Here is a 14,152-nt window from a genome sequence, read left to right as displayed (position 1 = left end):
TACAGTCTATGAACAGGAATCACCTCTTTCTTGGCTGATTTCCTGTATTAAACTTCATGTTTCATGAAGGTGGAGGGCTGGAGTTTCTTCATCTTTATATCCCCAGAGCCTCGTACAGAGCCGGTGCTTAACAATGATTGTTGGATGAATGCATCTTTCTGATAGTTAAGCTTCCTAAATGAAGGAGAATTGTACGGGTAAGCTGGAAAGCCTCTTGATAGGTTTGAGTCCCAAGGATTGTGTGTCTTGTCTGTGACCAGTAGACAAGCCAGCTAGGAATTTTTGCTTGATTTTTCTAAGCACCCCCTCTAGATTTCCCCCCTAAATTACAACGAGGGAAAAGAATGGTCATTCTCATATTGTTGTCTCTTTTTGTGAAGTCAACCTTCTGTATCATCTCAAAGGGTAAAGTACAATACATGTCCTAGTGAGAGACCACCAACTAACCGGGCTGACACTCTTGCACATTTCAAGATGCAGGCGTGTGTGGAGTCCTATCACGGCAGGATGCAGAGCTCAGGGTTTTGGAAGAGTGATTGTGGATTCTGGGGCCTGATTGCCTGGATTAAAGTTCCAGTTCCACCTGTGAACACGGGCAAGCTACATCATCTTTCTGCTCCTCAGTTTCTAAACATGAAAAAGAAAATAATACCAGCCTCGTAGCTAGATGTACCAATCAGTTAATACACATGGAGCACCTAGAACAGTGCTTATAAACACCCAATAAATGTTAGGTATTATTAGTATCCTCCACTTACTAGCTGTGCACCTTGGCTTGGCTGTGTTCTCTTGGCCATGGTTGCTTCACTTTTAAAACAAACCTAATAATACCTTACCTACCTCGAGTCAAGGGACTGGGATCAAATCATCTCCCCGGGACCCAAGACTTCCCACACTTTCCATGACATTGTATTGGTGTCCGTGGGTATTGAAAGGGTGCTAAAATTGTGTAGTTCTGCTCCGTGCTGTACTGTAGAAGAGCCATCAGCCCCTTCCAGTTTATGTCCCATTTTGCCCAAATCTGCTGAAAGTGCTTAGAAACTTATTCTGGAAATCTGGAAATCAATAATTATGTCTGAGAAAATGGAGCTTTCTCAGTTGAAGAACACCAAATACGCGACATGTCTCCTCCCCTCACCTGTATATTGTTGGCTGGTCTACATAGTTCTTCAGAAGACTGATCTTATGACCTGATGTGATGATTCCTTTTTTTTCTGTCTTGAAGAAGCAGAGGTATGATTTTTATCAACGGGCATTTCCTTGAGACAGGAAGCTTGTTTTGAGACATAAACGTCACCAATGAATTTTCCTGCGTGTTGTGGTGGCCTTTTGACTAACTGTGCCCTAGTTAATAATCCCCAAATATACTGGGATCAGGAGCAAACAGGAAAGTATCCGTTTAGATACAAGGTCAAGTCAGGGATTAGGAAGTACTGTCATAACTTTCCTATAGGAGTTGATGGGTTATAATCATATGTACCCTTTTTGTGTGAGGGTTTCTTTTGAACACATCATGCTAGAAATTTATCATTGTGATCAGAATTTCTTAGTATTAATACTTAGTGGGGAACACAATTCAAGTTAGCAGGGTGGAAGCCACAGCCATTCCCGGCTGCAGATAAAGCAAGACAGTTGTTTTGCTTGTGGCTACAGCTTCCGTTTTGCAGAATTTGTTTGCGTTTAACACTTGGGCTCAGTCTTCTCGCAGCTTTGTTCAGAGAGCCGGTGATTACTATTAAACCATGATGACTATTAAGCCAGTTTGGTTCTTCTGATCCAGCACAGTACCTTATCCATCCCAGGTGCTTACTAAATGCCTGCTGACTGGATGGGATTTGAAAAACACTGAGACCTTCAGGTACGACAGGAAGCTGCCCCAAGAGGCAGCAGGTATGCTGCTGGGAAACAGCTACAATTTTTCCATGTTCTTCATTGCCAGGTTCTCAGCATATAATCACCGTTGGAAACTACATTGAGCTGATGTTTGGTGGTGGTTTTGTCTTTCCTGTTTTTGTTTTAGGCAAATTGGGTCTGTGACAGAGACCTGATAGAGACCTTTCAGGTGTTTTTCCCTTTAGGGGAATGTGGCTCCTTGGGGACCTTTAGTGAATTGCTTTACCTAACAAGGCAGGTTGTGTGTTACTTTGTATCATGCCAGGTTTCAATTTGTTGGTTGGATGGCTGAAGCACAGAGGCTTTGGCCAGCAGGATTCATAAGGAAGCCAGGAAGTCAGAGCTGCTGAGCAGAAGCCCAAGGTTGGCACAGAGAGTGTGGAGGGTAATCATTCCTGCCAGGCTGGCTGGGGCTGTTTACTCTGCCACCCTAAGGCTGGTGGACAGTGGGCGTGGTGGGTGTGCTTGCCTAGGTACCTGTTTGTAGAACACTGAGGCACCAGGGCAGAGCTAAAACAGCAGTAATCTGAAACCAGTCGAGTTGGTTTTCCTTCTCCGGCTGGGGCAGCTAAAATCTGCATTCCAGATGAAACCTGCAGGGAAGCGGAAGAAAGCACTTTAAAAAGAAAAGAAAAGAAAAGAAAGCTTCAAGGGCAGTAAATTAACTGCTTTTGAGAGTCCTGGGCATTCTGAGATGATCTGTTTCTTTCTTTACTTTTATTTCTTTGCTTTGGGCTTTGTAAGTGGCTGTTGGTCTGTGTGCACTGCTAGTTTTTTGTTTTTTGGGGTTTTTTTTGGCCTGGATGGCACAGGCTTCTCTGACCGTGATTTAGATGGCAAAAGAGAGCTCGTAAGAAGTATTTCAGTCATTTTCTGCTGATTCACTTTTAAATTCCTTCGGCTGCTCCGGGGGGTGGTTGAAGGCTGTCAGGATCAGCTTGCCGGCTCAGCATTTTCTGGAGCCTGACTTGCTCACCAATGAGGAAGTTGAAAGCGACCAGGAGAACGGCCGGCACTGGGGCGGAGCTCGTGGCGAAGTCCTGGGCTGGGATGACTGGGGGCAGGCTGACTTTCCCCACGACAAAAAGCCTTTTGTCCCCGGGAATAAATACGGAAGTCCCAGAGGAGCAGCCTCCCCAGTCCGTGTGTAGTAAGGTGCGCAGCCTCGGCTGCTTCTGGGCATAAAGCTCCGCGGACTTTTTACAGTTGCCCCGGACGCCCCATCACCGCGCAAACCGGAAGGAGGGCTCGGGAGGGACCAGAGCCCGGCCAAGTGTGCTCGCTCTGCGGCTGAGTCCCACCGGCGGGTCCTGTTGCTCTCTGTCCTGGAAGTTAAGAGCCGGTGGAGTGGAGAAACTGAGAGAGCAGGGGAAGGTCACAGAAGTCAGCATCTGCCACCCAGGGCACGGCTGGGACATGGAGGACGTTGGTAACGCTCCGAAAGGCAGTGATGGCTCGGAACCAGGACAACCCGAAGCCGGACTGGACGTGGCCCAGTCGATCCTGACCAAGTTCTCTATGAAATCCCTGTTTGGGTTTGCGAGTAAATTGGAATCTGTGCAGCCTGAAGAGGAAGATGCGGTGCTGAAAGCCTTCCGCAGTTTAGTGGTGGATCCCACGCCGCAGCTGGAGGAACCCAGCAGTGGCTTGGATCCGCCGGAGGCAGAGGCTCAGGTTCCACCTGACCTCGGAAATGATGGGAAGGCTACGAGGGTGGAGACAGAGACGGGGTTGGAGGGAAGCCGGGGAGAAGCAGAAGCAGGGATTTCTCTGCCTGGTCAAGAGCTGCTTCCACTGGCTGCTTTGAGTGTGTGCAGAGACAATGTCATTTTGGTTCACGGGACCCTGGTGAACACCACCAGTGATTCTGACTCTGATGATGGAGGCCAGGAGCCAGAAGAGGGAAGCAACACCAATGGCCCAAAGTCCCCTGGTGGTGTTTTATCTGAGCCATCTGAGCAGCCCCAAGAAAAGCCAGGAGATGGGAGGGAAAATACTGCCACTGGAGAAAGGGGTGATGCAGAGCCCAGTGGAGAAGGTCCTCAAAGGACTCTACAGGAGATAAACTGCAAATTGGAACCCGACGATGGTGGCCTTCAGACAGAGCACAGCCCCGGCCAGCGACAAGCTGGAGAAGAAGGTTCCAAAGTTCTACCTGTGGTAACAGACCAGAACTCAAGTGCTGGTGTCACTGAGAACACCTCTTCTAAAAAAGAAGTCCCTGGAGAGAAGTCCTTCCAGCTTCCAGCTTTTTTTAGTGGGCTTCGTGTGTTGAAGAAGGGAGCCCCAGCCGAGGTCGGGGAGACCATCACTGAAATTAAACCAAAGGACGGGGACCTGGCTTTGCTTAAGTTGACCCAACCTGTCCAGAGGTCCCTAGCACAGGCAGGGCCTCAGACAGTGAAGATGGGAGAGAAAACAAATGATCCAAAGGCCGCTCCCACTCTCCTGGAGCAGCTCTCTCAGCTGCTCAACATTGACGTCCCCAAAGCCGAATCGAAGGCAGAAGACCCTGAACAGCCCAGGGGGGAAGAGATGGGTGGCAGTACTCCCCAGGAGAGCCAGAGCGGCCCCGGAGAAGCCCAGACCCAGGGAGGAGAGGTCAAGCCAAAGCCGCCAGAGACTGCCTTGGAGGCCTTTAAAGCCTTATTCATCCGTCCCCCCAAAAAGGAGACCACAGCTGACACCTCTGAGCTGGAAGCTCTCAAGCGCAAGATGAGGCATGAGAAGGAGTCCCTCAGAGCTGTGTTTGAGCGGTCGAGGTCAAGGCCAGCAGATGGCCCCTCGGATTCCAAAAGCGTACGTAGCGTTGCGTTGTGGGTTTTATCATAAAATGTGATGCTGCTATATTTCTTTTCAGGTTTCCTATCAAAGAGAATCTCATATACTGATCTTAGTGACCCTCTTCTAGGTGAAAGATGATTATAGTCAAGTTGTCCTTGTAAGGAGTATGGAGTTGGACAGAAGCGTTTTCTTTCTTCCTTATATTTTTCTGGGTTGTGAGAGAGGTAAAAGTAAAGATGTGCAGGTCAGAAAGCGAAACTGTCGCTGTGAGTTTAAACATTAATAGGAAATGTGCTTCTAAAAACCAAGCAGCATGAGGAATCAATGCAATCTAGAACTATAGCCCAGATTTCTTCCCCACTTAATTATACCTCTGTGAAAACTGTATTTTTCCTTTGAAAGTCTGCCACTTGGCGAAATACCTGTTTGTGATGTGATTAAAACGTTCTGTGTTGGTTACAAGGCATCTTGGTTGAGCACTGGGTTAGTGTGAGACTTGGGTTTTAATGCTAACTGCCAATTACTGGCTGGGTGACCTTGATCAGCAAAATGAAGAAAATAACCTTTATCTTTATTTGGTTGTTGCGAAGATTAAATGAAGTTAGCACATAGTAACCATCTAGTGAAAGCTGTTACTATTATTAAAAAAATTATTCAGGTAATTTGTAAGGATCCAGTGGATCTTAAAATTCATAAGGACAACAAATAGAATTTCCTGCTTAGTATCAATTTGGCATACAATTATCATTCCCTCATACATCAGTTAAAACATTAAATTTAAAGGTCTTTGGAAAAACTATCTTAGGTTGCAGTTAAAAACTAAATACAACATAGCATTCCCCTAGTTGTAAAAATCAACCCCTATAAAAATAGCTTGAATGTGAAAGCCAACTCATTCATTTTTTTTTTTGTGGGAAAGAAAAAGAAATGATCAATGTGGACATCTTAGAGAAGTGTATCTTGGCCTACAGGTAATGTTCATGGAAAATACAAAACTAGTTTTTATATTATAAATAACCCTGGAGTTTGGGATATATTTCTAGACATCCCTATAAATGTACCCGATTATAGTATATTTGTATCTTCAGATCAAAGTGTACTTGTGATTTAAAAAAAAAGAGTTATATGCTAAAAATCATCTATTGAAGGTTGTGTAATACTTGGCCTTGAGTTATTTCTCTTTCCACCCCAACGGATCACTTTACATTTCTAGAAAAGGATTGTATTGGAGTGAGATGTTTCAGTTACAGTGAATGAGAGCAGTGTGCCGTTAAAATTAATTTCAGAGTTAGCACAGTTGTTCTCAGGGATTAATTGGCTCTGGCCACGTTTCATTTAACTTACTCTTTTGTTTACCCACTTTTCCAACAGCCTGACCACAGCCCCACTGAACAGGACGATAGGACTCCTGGCAGACTCCAAGCTGTCTGGCCACCCCCAAAGACAAAAGACACAGAAGAAAAAGTGGGATTGAAGTACACTGAAGCAGGTAATGGGAAAAGAAGCCAGGTACCAGGAATGAATCTCTTGCTGCAATGGCTTTTAGTTCTAGCTCAGCAGACTCACAGAATTTAAGTTTTTGTTTCATTATAAAATGTAATGCTGAAGGCTTTTCTTTTTGGTTTTGCTGTTAAAGTGAACCCTTGCACACTTATCATTAATGAATCTCTTAGAGATGAAAGGTGAACGCCGTGGAATGAGTGAAGGGGGGCACGTGTGTAAAGGAGGAGAACCTCGGGGGAACTAATGGAGAAGGTAGATTACAGATTCCTCAGGAAGCAGGTGGTTGGCCCTCACAGAATGTCGTGTAAGCTGGCAGGGTTGCTGGCAGAGGTAGAGTAGGAGACTCCAGAGCTGTAATCTGATTTGTTCTTTGTCTTTGAGTAATGCTTTTGAGCCACAGGAACCTTGTGCAGAGTGAATGTACAGATACCATATCAGTTACTCTTTCTCTTTTGTTAGACAAAGCTTTATTTAATGCATGGCCAATTTCAAAGCAATCTAACTCTCTGGAAACCTTCCCAGGAGCTTTGCTTGAATGTATTTAAGTAGAATGGGAATCTAGATATTTTTACTCTTTAAGTGAAGGGTTCATGTGAAATTAAAAAAAAAAGAAAGAATGAGAGGAGGATATATCTTAATTGTATATATGTGTGTCTGTATGTATCTCTGATGAAACCTCTTTGTCTTCTTCCTGATATTTGAAGATTACTTAACACAGACTTATATTTTGCTGGTTGTCTTAGGTATGTGTGTATATTACCAGTCTGTATGGTTGTACAAAAATACTTCTTTCAGTTCCTGTTGGTTGATGACATAAGTGGATCAAAGTTTGGGTGGTTTAGTAATACACAGGTTTTTTTGTAAGATGATAAAATTACAATCAGTGATTGAGAACACAGATGAATCTCAGTTCTACAGCCTGATTGCTTTAGCCTCCATTTACACAATTGCAAACTTCTGACTACCCCAAGACATCAACTACTTCATGACATTTTTTTCTGACCTGCTTGAATTACAGAAAGAAAGCTATTACAGCCTTGGTGAAAATGTATGTAGCTGTTGCATTCTTCTTGCCTACATTTGATTTTTCCAAAATCGGATTGTTTATGACTGCAATATTGTACCACCTACCAAGTTGTCTTTCCTATGATCTGGCACAGTTTGAACAGTGAAAAGTCCTGAAGTTCGCTTTAATGAAAAACCAGAATCCTATAAGTTCTTATTCCTAGTTCATATTGGAGTGGCCATCTTCTTTGTGATGATGAGCATTTGCTGAATAGAGAAGGAAGTGGCATAAACAGCTTTTCAATCTACTTCAAGTCATATTTGGGGGCATTTATCCTCTACAGAGTTTCCTTAGTCTTTGCTCTGTCCTCTTCCGTTTCCAGAAGCTCAGAGGAGTGCTATCATTACCTTGCAGTGTAATTACACTCAAAGTCAGTAGCTCTCCCAGTCTCTCTTTTTTTGGTAATGAAATGCGTGTTCTCCAAGCTGTCTAAGGTCTCGGATGAGATGGGGAAAAAAGGGAGGAATTGATGAATAATGACAGTTCTCTTGGGTTCGTTCTGATGGCACAATGACAGCTTGCAACAGAGAGAAGGCTGGCTGTTGTCTGGAGAAGGCACCTAGGTCCCCAGCCAGTTCCCATGGGTGGCAGTACTGTGTCTTACTTACCGTGCTCCCAGCCAGGTCTGGTGCTCATTTTCTTGAGAGTCTTGTAGCGCTAATTACTCTGCTGATACACTCTGGAGGTTATCAAAGAAGATACTCCATGCCTGTAGGAAACTTCTTTTTACCCCATTACTCAGCCAACATATGGTTGTCTTGTCATTTATTGCTAATGTTTAGGAAGTTAACAATTTCCTTGTGATTTTTTTGAGCTCTGTTGTTGAGAAATCTGGAGTCTTATAAGCATTTGGTTTATAACTTAACACATTTTGTGGTATTTCCATTGGTTTCCCTGCCCTTAGGGAAGTAGATTAAAATTGCCACTCTGTAGGGAGCACAGAGACAGAAAAATTCGTTCCAAAATATTTCAAGGTGTTTGAAGTCTTATGCTTTTACATCGTCAGCGCTCTTAATTTTTCCTGGCATGTATAATTCATTAAATTAGTGAAAGGGGGGAGCATGTCTATTTATATTTAAAGTGTGCTATTGGAGTTCTGCGCTGTTGACATCGAAGCCCAGTCCTTGGCAGGGCTGGCAAAGAGGTGGTGTTTTTCATCATGAGTCTCTCACTGTCCTTGTGTTGCCCTTGGCTGCTTTGGATGTGCCACTGCTTGTGTTTCCCTCTATTCAGAGTTTATCATGCGATGATCTTTTTCTCAGGGCCTAGGAGATCACCTAATACTGTAAACTCACTTTTGTTCAAGGATAAAAAAGAAAGAGCTGACCTAAGGGAAGCTGTCCCTTTAAACTATGGCTTCTGGAGTCCTCTTTGCCATGTGAGGGTAGCTGACCACTGTTGCTGGTGCCCACTGCCTGGGATGCACTCTCCTGCCACTGCCAAAGTCATCAGCATCATCTATAGCTGCTGACGCTGCGGCTAACTCTCTTGGCAGCTAAAGCCTTTGGCTTCCACTAGAGCCTCTGATGCCATCCTGATGACAGTGTGTCCACCATTAAGGGCACTTCCACTGCCATTCTGTGAGCTCTTGGAGCCTTGGTGATGTGCCAGTTGAGAGGCACTAGGGCTCACTAGAGCTGTCACTCACGGGACTTGCACAGGTGCTGGAGTTGACTTCTACCATGCAGGGAGGGTCCCCTGTGTTCATTCACACTGTACTTGAATTGCTCTGCTCAAATGAGAAAGAATTACTTTCTCCCAGGTTCTGTGCTGTGCTTTCATACATTATTATCAATGCAATTCTGCTTTGTGTTTGGGATGCCTCACAGCTATTACGAGTGAAAAGAACATTTCCCTCTATTCCTTGGAATTGGGCTGGGGACAATCTGAGTGACAGACTCCTTGTTCTCAGAATTGTCTTTCCTCCTCTAGGTACAGGAGCTGGCTCTCGAAACAAGCTTGGGGGGGAAAGTCTTGCTTTTCCAGGAAGAATCTTTTAGTGGGCTCCTCGCGTCCTTAAATGGTTAATCAACTCAGCTGAGTCCCTGCCACTTTCTTGTGCTGCAGACCAGAAACATCTGGATGGAGTAAACTTGATGACGGTGTGAAGCCCGGGGCTAAGTAAAACCCAATCACAGCCAAGTGAAAAGGTGTGCTATGAAACAATACAAGGGAATCTAAAAGAAAAATGTAAATGTCTACCTTTAAATTTAATGCTGCAAAAGCAATTTATCTCTTGAGAAACAGAGAACCAGTGATCTGTTCGTCCTCTAACATGCTGTCTTGTACGTGGTGACGTTATATAAGGGTTAGTAACATGCCCAAAGTCTTTAAAAAAAAAGGACTGGAAATTATAAAGATCTAGGTATCATAGAATAATCATAGAGGTAACATGGGGTTAAACTTTTATCTCAAACTTGAATCAAAGAATTTTCTAAACCATATTAGGTCACTTTTTTCTTTTTTGCTTTGTGAAGAATAAATGCACTTAGCCATATTTATTTTTTCTTTGGATAATTATACTATTACCATATCAGCCCGGGTCCTGTCAGGGATCAGGTGAGGATGATTTGATTGAGAGTTTGTTAGAGACTATTTACAAAGGTGTGGACAGGGTTTGGGAAAAGCAATGAGAGATGAAGCAGTTCTCTGGGGCTAGTAATCATGGGAGGTGTTTACAGCCCTAGACCTGAAGGGGCAGGGCCAGGAGAAGCTACTGGAAAACCCAGAACGTCAGAGGGAGGCCGAGTGGTGTGGAGAGGGCTGCCGGACAGGAGCGATGGCCTTCAGTGGAGGGATGCATCCAATCCACGGTGACCTGGCGGCCGGAGGGAATTGGGGGCGTAAATGCCCTGACTTCCTTCTCCTGCTCTCTGGTCTCCTGCCATCTCTGCCCTTCACCAAATCCAAAGAGAAGTCAGAGCACCGGGGTTCACTTTAGGCCAGACAACAGAGCCCAGAAAAGGACCCAGAAAGGGGGAGAGTGGACCTAGGAGGCAAACAGAAGATACTCAGCACGGTTTCACCTGGAGTCAGTTGGCAGTGTAAGAAGGTTCTAAAGCCCATCAGTCTGTGTGAAGAGTTGGCACCTGACCACATAGGGGTCTGATACAAGGGCACAAAGAAAAACTCCTGCTTTGTATCCTGTGGGAGGGTTATGTTTTCTACTGCAGTCAGTTCATAGAAAATATAATGGCTATCATCGAGAGCCTTGCTCTTTGCATACCTGCTTCACCTTAGTGTAAAGGCTTTGTTTACTGATCTCAGAAAATCTTCCATATGCTTTCAACGTTTCCCAATATTACAAAATAAAATAAATTTGGAAATATCCAGAAATATCACATAGCAAAACAAACTCTCTATAATGTGTTTCATAGAGAGATCATTGCCACCATTTTGAATCATGATAGGCCTATGTGAATTTAATACTTAAAATTAAAAAAAATATATTTTTAAAATTAACTAATTAATTTATTTTTGGCTGCGTTGGGTCTTCGTTGCTGGGCACGGGCTTTCTCTAGTTGCAGCGAGCGGGGGCTACTCTTCATTGCGGTGTGCGGGCTTCTCATTAGCGGTGGCTTCTCTCGTTGCGGAGCACGGGCTCTAGGCGTGCGGGCTTCAGTAGTTGTGGCACGCGGGCTCAGTAGTTGTGGCTCATGGGCTCTAGAGCACAGGCTCAGTCGTTGTAGCACACAGGCTTAGTTGCTCCGCGGCATGTGGGATCTTCCCAGACCAGGGCTCGAACCCGTGTCCCCTGCATTGGCAGGCAGATTCTTAACCACTGCGCCACCAGGGAAGTCCCATACTTAAAATTTTTATCACACTGTACAGACTGCTTTTTACACTTGAAAATGTGACTATCTTTGATTTTTACTACATTTGAACAATATATTTATAGAGATTTCATTTTTTTCAAGTTATTATGTATAATAATGAAAATAACAATGCTATAAATATTTTTGTTCATAGGTGTTTTCCTTTAATTAGAACACATTCCTTGTGGAATTGCTGTATATAAGTGTATATGCCTTTTTCAGGTTTTTGGTGCATATTAATTGCCAAACTTAATTTTTTATCTAAAGTTATTCAGTATGAAATCAGTACTTTTAGAACACTGAAAATGCTTTTCCCTCTTATCATTTGCTTTTTATTTTACTTGTATTTTCTGGTATAGAAGTTTTAAATATTTATATAGTCAAATCTACCCTCATTTTATTGTATAACTTTTCTTTTGGCTAAAGAGGACCTCCCCTACTCAAAGATCAGCTCTATGTTTAAATTTCTTAAGTGATTTCTTTCCACCTCTTCCTTCCTTGTCTTCTTTTTTTCCATTTCATGTTGAAAACTTACTTCGGTGCCTAGCCCGAGGTAGAGAGCTAAGACAACTTCTGTTTTTCTAAGTAGCTAATTGTACAACAGGCTTCTGGAGTAATTATTCCTCTCCATGATAAGTTTAGGACTGTCTTGGGCTTTCTGTTCTCTTTTTGTATTTTGTACCAGTATCTTAATTATTGCAGCATTATAATACATCTCAGAATCTGTTCAAGTTCTCAAGCATACTTTTAAAAATATTTTTTTAGCTTTCCTCTTATTTATTCTTCCAGAAAGCCTTAGCCTACTTGGTCAAGTTTCAAAAGGATCGCTTTGGGACTTTTATTGGAATTGCATTAATTTAGAAATTAATGTGAAGGTGGGAATGAGAATTGAGATCTTTAAAATGCTTAGTATTTCTACGCAGGAACATATCTTATAAAACTATTCAAGTTTTCTTTTCTGACTTAATAAACAAGATACATAGATGTATAGATATAGATATATATCTTGTATTTTTTCTAAATGTATTCCCAGGCATATTATTTTTAAAAAAAATACATGATATGAAATTGTATCCTGTGATTTATTTTTCTTAAAAGTCAAATGCATTCCTTAGAATCTAGTGACTCATGCGTGCTAGATGCTCTGTAGATTTCCCTCCTGAGGTCAGGGCTAGACTGAGTGAAGGGCACATTTGGACCAACTGATCTCAGGGGTCCGTCCCTCAGTTTTACTCTGGTGAGTGATTCTTAGTGTTCTCAGGCTCCTTAAAAAACCTAATGATGATAGAAAGCTGTGGAAGAAGACCCTGCAGTTAATTTTGCATCTACAGTATTTCAGACCCTCCCCCCACCCCATAACCATTTGTGGACACATCCCCCCATCTCCTGCCACCTCCCCAGGTGTAGATGAAGAACCTTTGCTGCAAACGCTCAGCCTAGAACTGGGCTTCCTTTCCTCTTCATCTCCTATTTTGTGTTACGACGAATAGCCTGAAACATCTCCTTATTTATTAGGATATTTTAAAAATATACCATCCTGATTTGTGCCTCAGCATCCTGAGAGGAGATGAAGCTCATGTTTGTGAGATTAAAATGGCACCATTTGGGAAACTGGCAGTGACTTAATTACCCATGGGGAAAAAAAAAAGGAGAAAAAAGGACAAAGAAGGAAAGCTCTCATGTTCTCCGAAACAAAATGAACTTTCAGCATGCATCTGGAAAAGCCCTTCTCACCACTGGCTGCACCTCAGAGCTGGACTGGGGGCTGGCACAAGGGCCACACTACTCAGGGCAAGCGCTGCGGCTTTGGTAGTAAAGAGAACCTAGGTTCAGGCATCATGGTTACTGTGAGCAGGCAAGCTGTCACTGTGTGTGGCATCTCTTGGGGATAACTCACAGCGCCTAGAAACTTGGAGTAGCTCAGGGACATCCCTAGTTAGAGTATTTTAGGTAACCCATCCCTCAACTTAATAAAGATCCGCCTACTTTCTGGTTTGTGTCTAATTTAGGTCCCCTTGGTTATAAAGTGATAGAGCTGTGTGCCACCCTCCCTGGTGAGTCAGACATTCTTGCCTCACCAGCCAGGGAGAGCTATAAATATCTTGGCATATTTTATTGGCCTACAGTACCTTTAAAAAAAACTTATTCATTCACAGCTAACAGGCTGCATTAGCCATGAATGGACTTGCCTTTAATATCATATGTCTAGACAGATTATCCTGAGTGTCTTCTTTCACAGTCTAGGCTATAGCTTTATTCATTGTATATTTCACAGGACTTTGTGGTATGTTACCGTCACTTGCATGGAGTTATGATGATGGCCCAGAAATTGGAAGCTGTACAGATTAAAGACCAGGAAAACCTTGCGTCTTATAGCTGTAGAAAGAGGTCATACTGGGAAACCAGAGGCGACACGAGTGTGCCAGGCTTCTACTTACTGTATATCTGGGAACTGTGAGGAGGGAGATTGACTTCCCCAACACAAATGGGAACTAAGGCTTGATATTACGCAGAGGGAATCCCAAAGTATGGACCAGCGACTCAGGAATCATATGTTGTATTCCAGGAAATATTAGTAAAGGTCTTTAGCTCAGAGGAAAAGAGATTAAAAGAGAGATTAAAAATTCTATATTTTAAGAGATTAAAATATAGAATCTGAAATTTTAGAATATTAAAAATTTAGAGCTGCAAGCATCTTAGAAATCATGTAATTCATCCTATTCGTTTTACAAATGAGAGCCAAAGAGGTTATGACTTGCTGAAAGATACACGTAATTAATAAGAGAGCTGAAATGACAGTTGGAAGTCGTTGGTGGGGGGGGGGAGGGGGGCGCGGGGGGGGGCATTGGAGAGTGATGGACTTTTTTTTTTTTTCCTGCCAATATACTGACAATTAAAGCTCCAGTAAGGAAAGCACACGGGAACAGGAGCAGTTAAGAATTATACTGGTTATTATAAAACAAAGAATTATGAGACCTCAGTGAATCCATCTGAATAATAAAGGAGAGCATATGAGTACCATACCAGCTCACCAGACACATCCACAGAAATTGTCTGGGTCATTTCATGCTGCTTTTTGACTCATAAAAAT

At 43.2% G+C, this 14,152-nt stretch overlaps 1 protein-coding gene across 2 annotated transcripts in view; it reads left to right on the top strand.

The window, feature by feature from the left end:
* FMN1 (formin 1) overlaps nucleotides 1-14,152 on the top strand; it is a 414,086-nt gene that overhangs the window by 103,807 nt on the left and 296,127 nt on the right. The window contains exons 1-2 of one of the 2 annotated variants that reach the window (XM_061180551.1): nucleotides 2,923-4,692; nucleotides 6,049-6,166. In XM_061180551.1, the coding sequence (XP_061036534.1) occupies nucleotides 3,310-4,692; nucleotides 6,049-6,166 (1,501 nt within the window). In that variant the 5' untranslated portion in view covers nucleotides 2,923-3,309. Of the gene's footprint in view, nucleotides 1-2,922; nucleotides 4,693-6,048; nucleotides 6,167-14,152 lie in introns of those variants that run through there. The other variant, XM_061180550.1, reaches the window with a different exon arrangement.

Source organism: Eubalaena glacialis, chromosome 2 (genome assembly GCF_028564815.1).
Source record: "Eubalaena glacialis isolate mEubGla1 chromosome 2, mEubGla1.1.hap2.+ XY, whole genome shotgun sequence".
Lineage (NCBI taxonomy): Eukaryota > Metazoa > Chordata > Mammalia > Artiodactyla > Balaenidae > Eubalaena > Eubalaena glacialis.
Note: the sequence above shows the minus strand (reverse complement) of the source record. Positions and strands in the feature narration are given on the sequence as shown.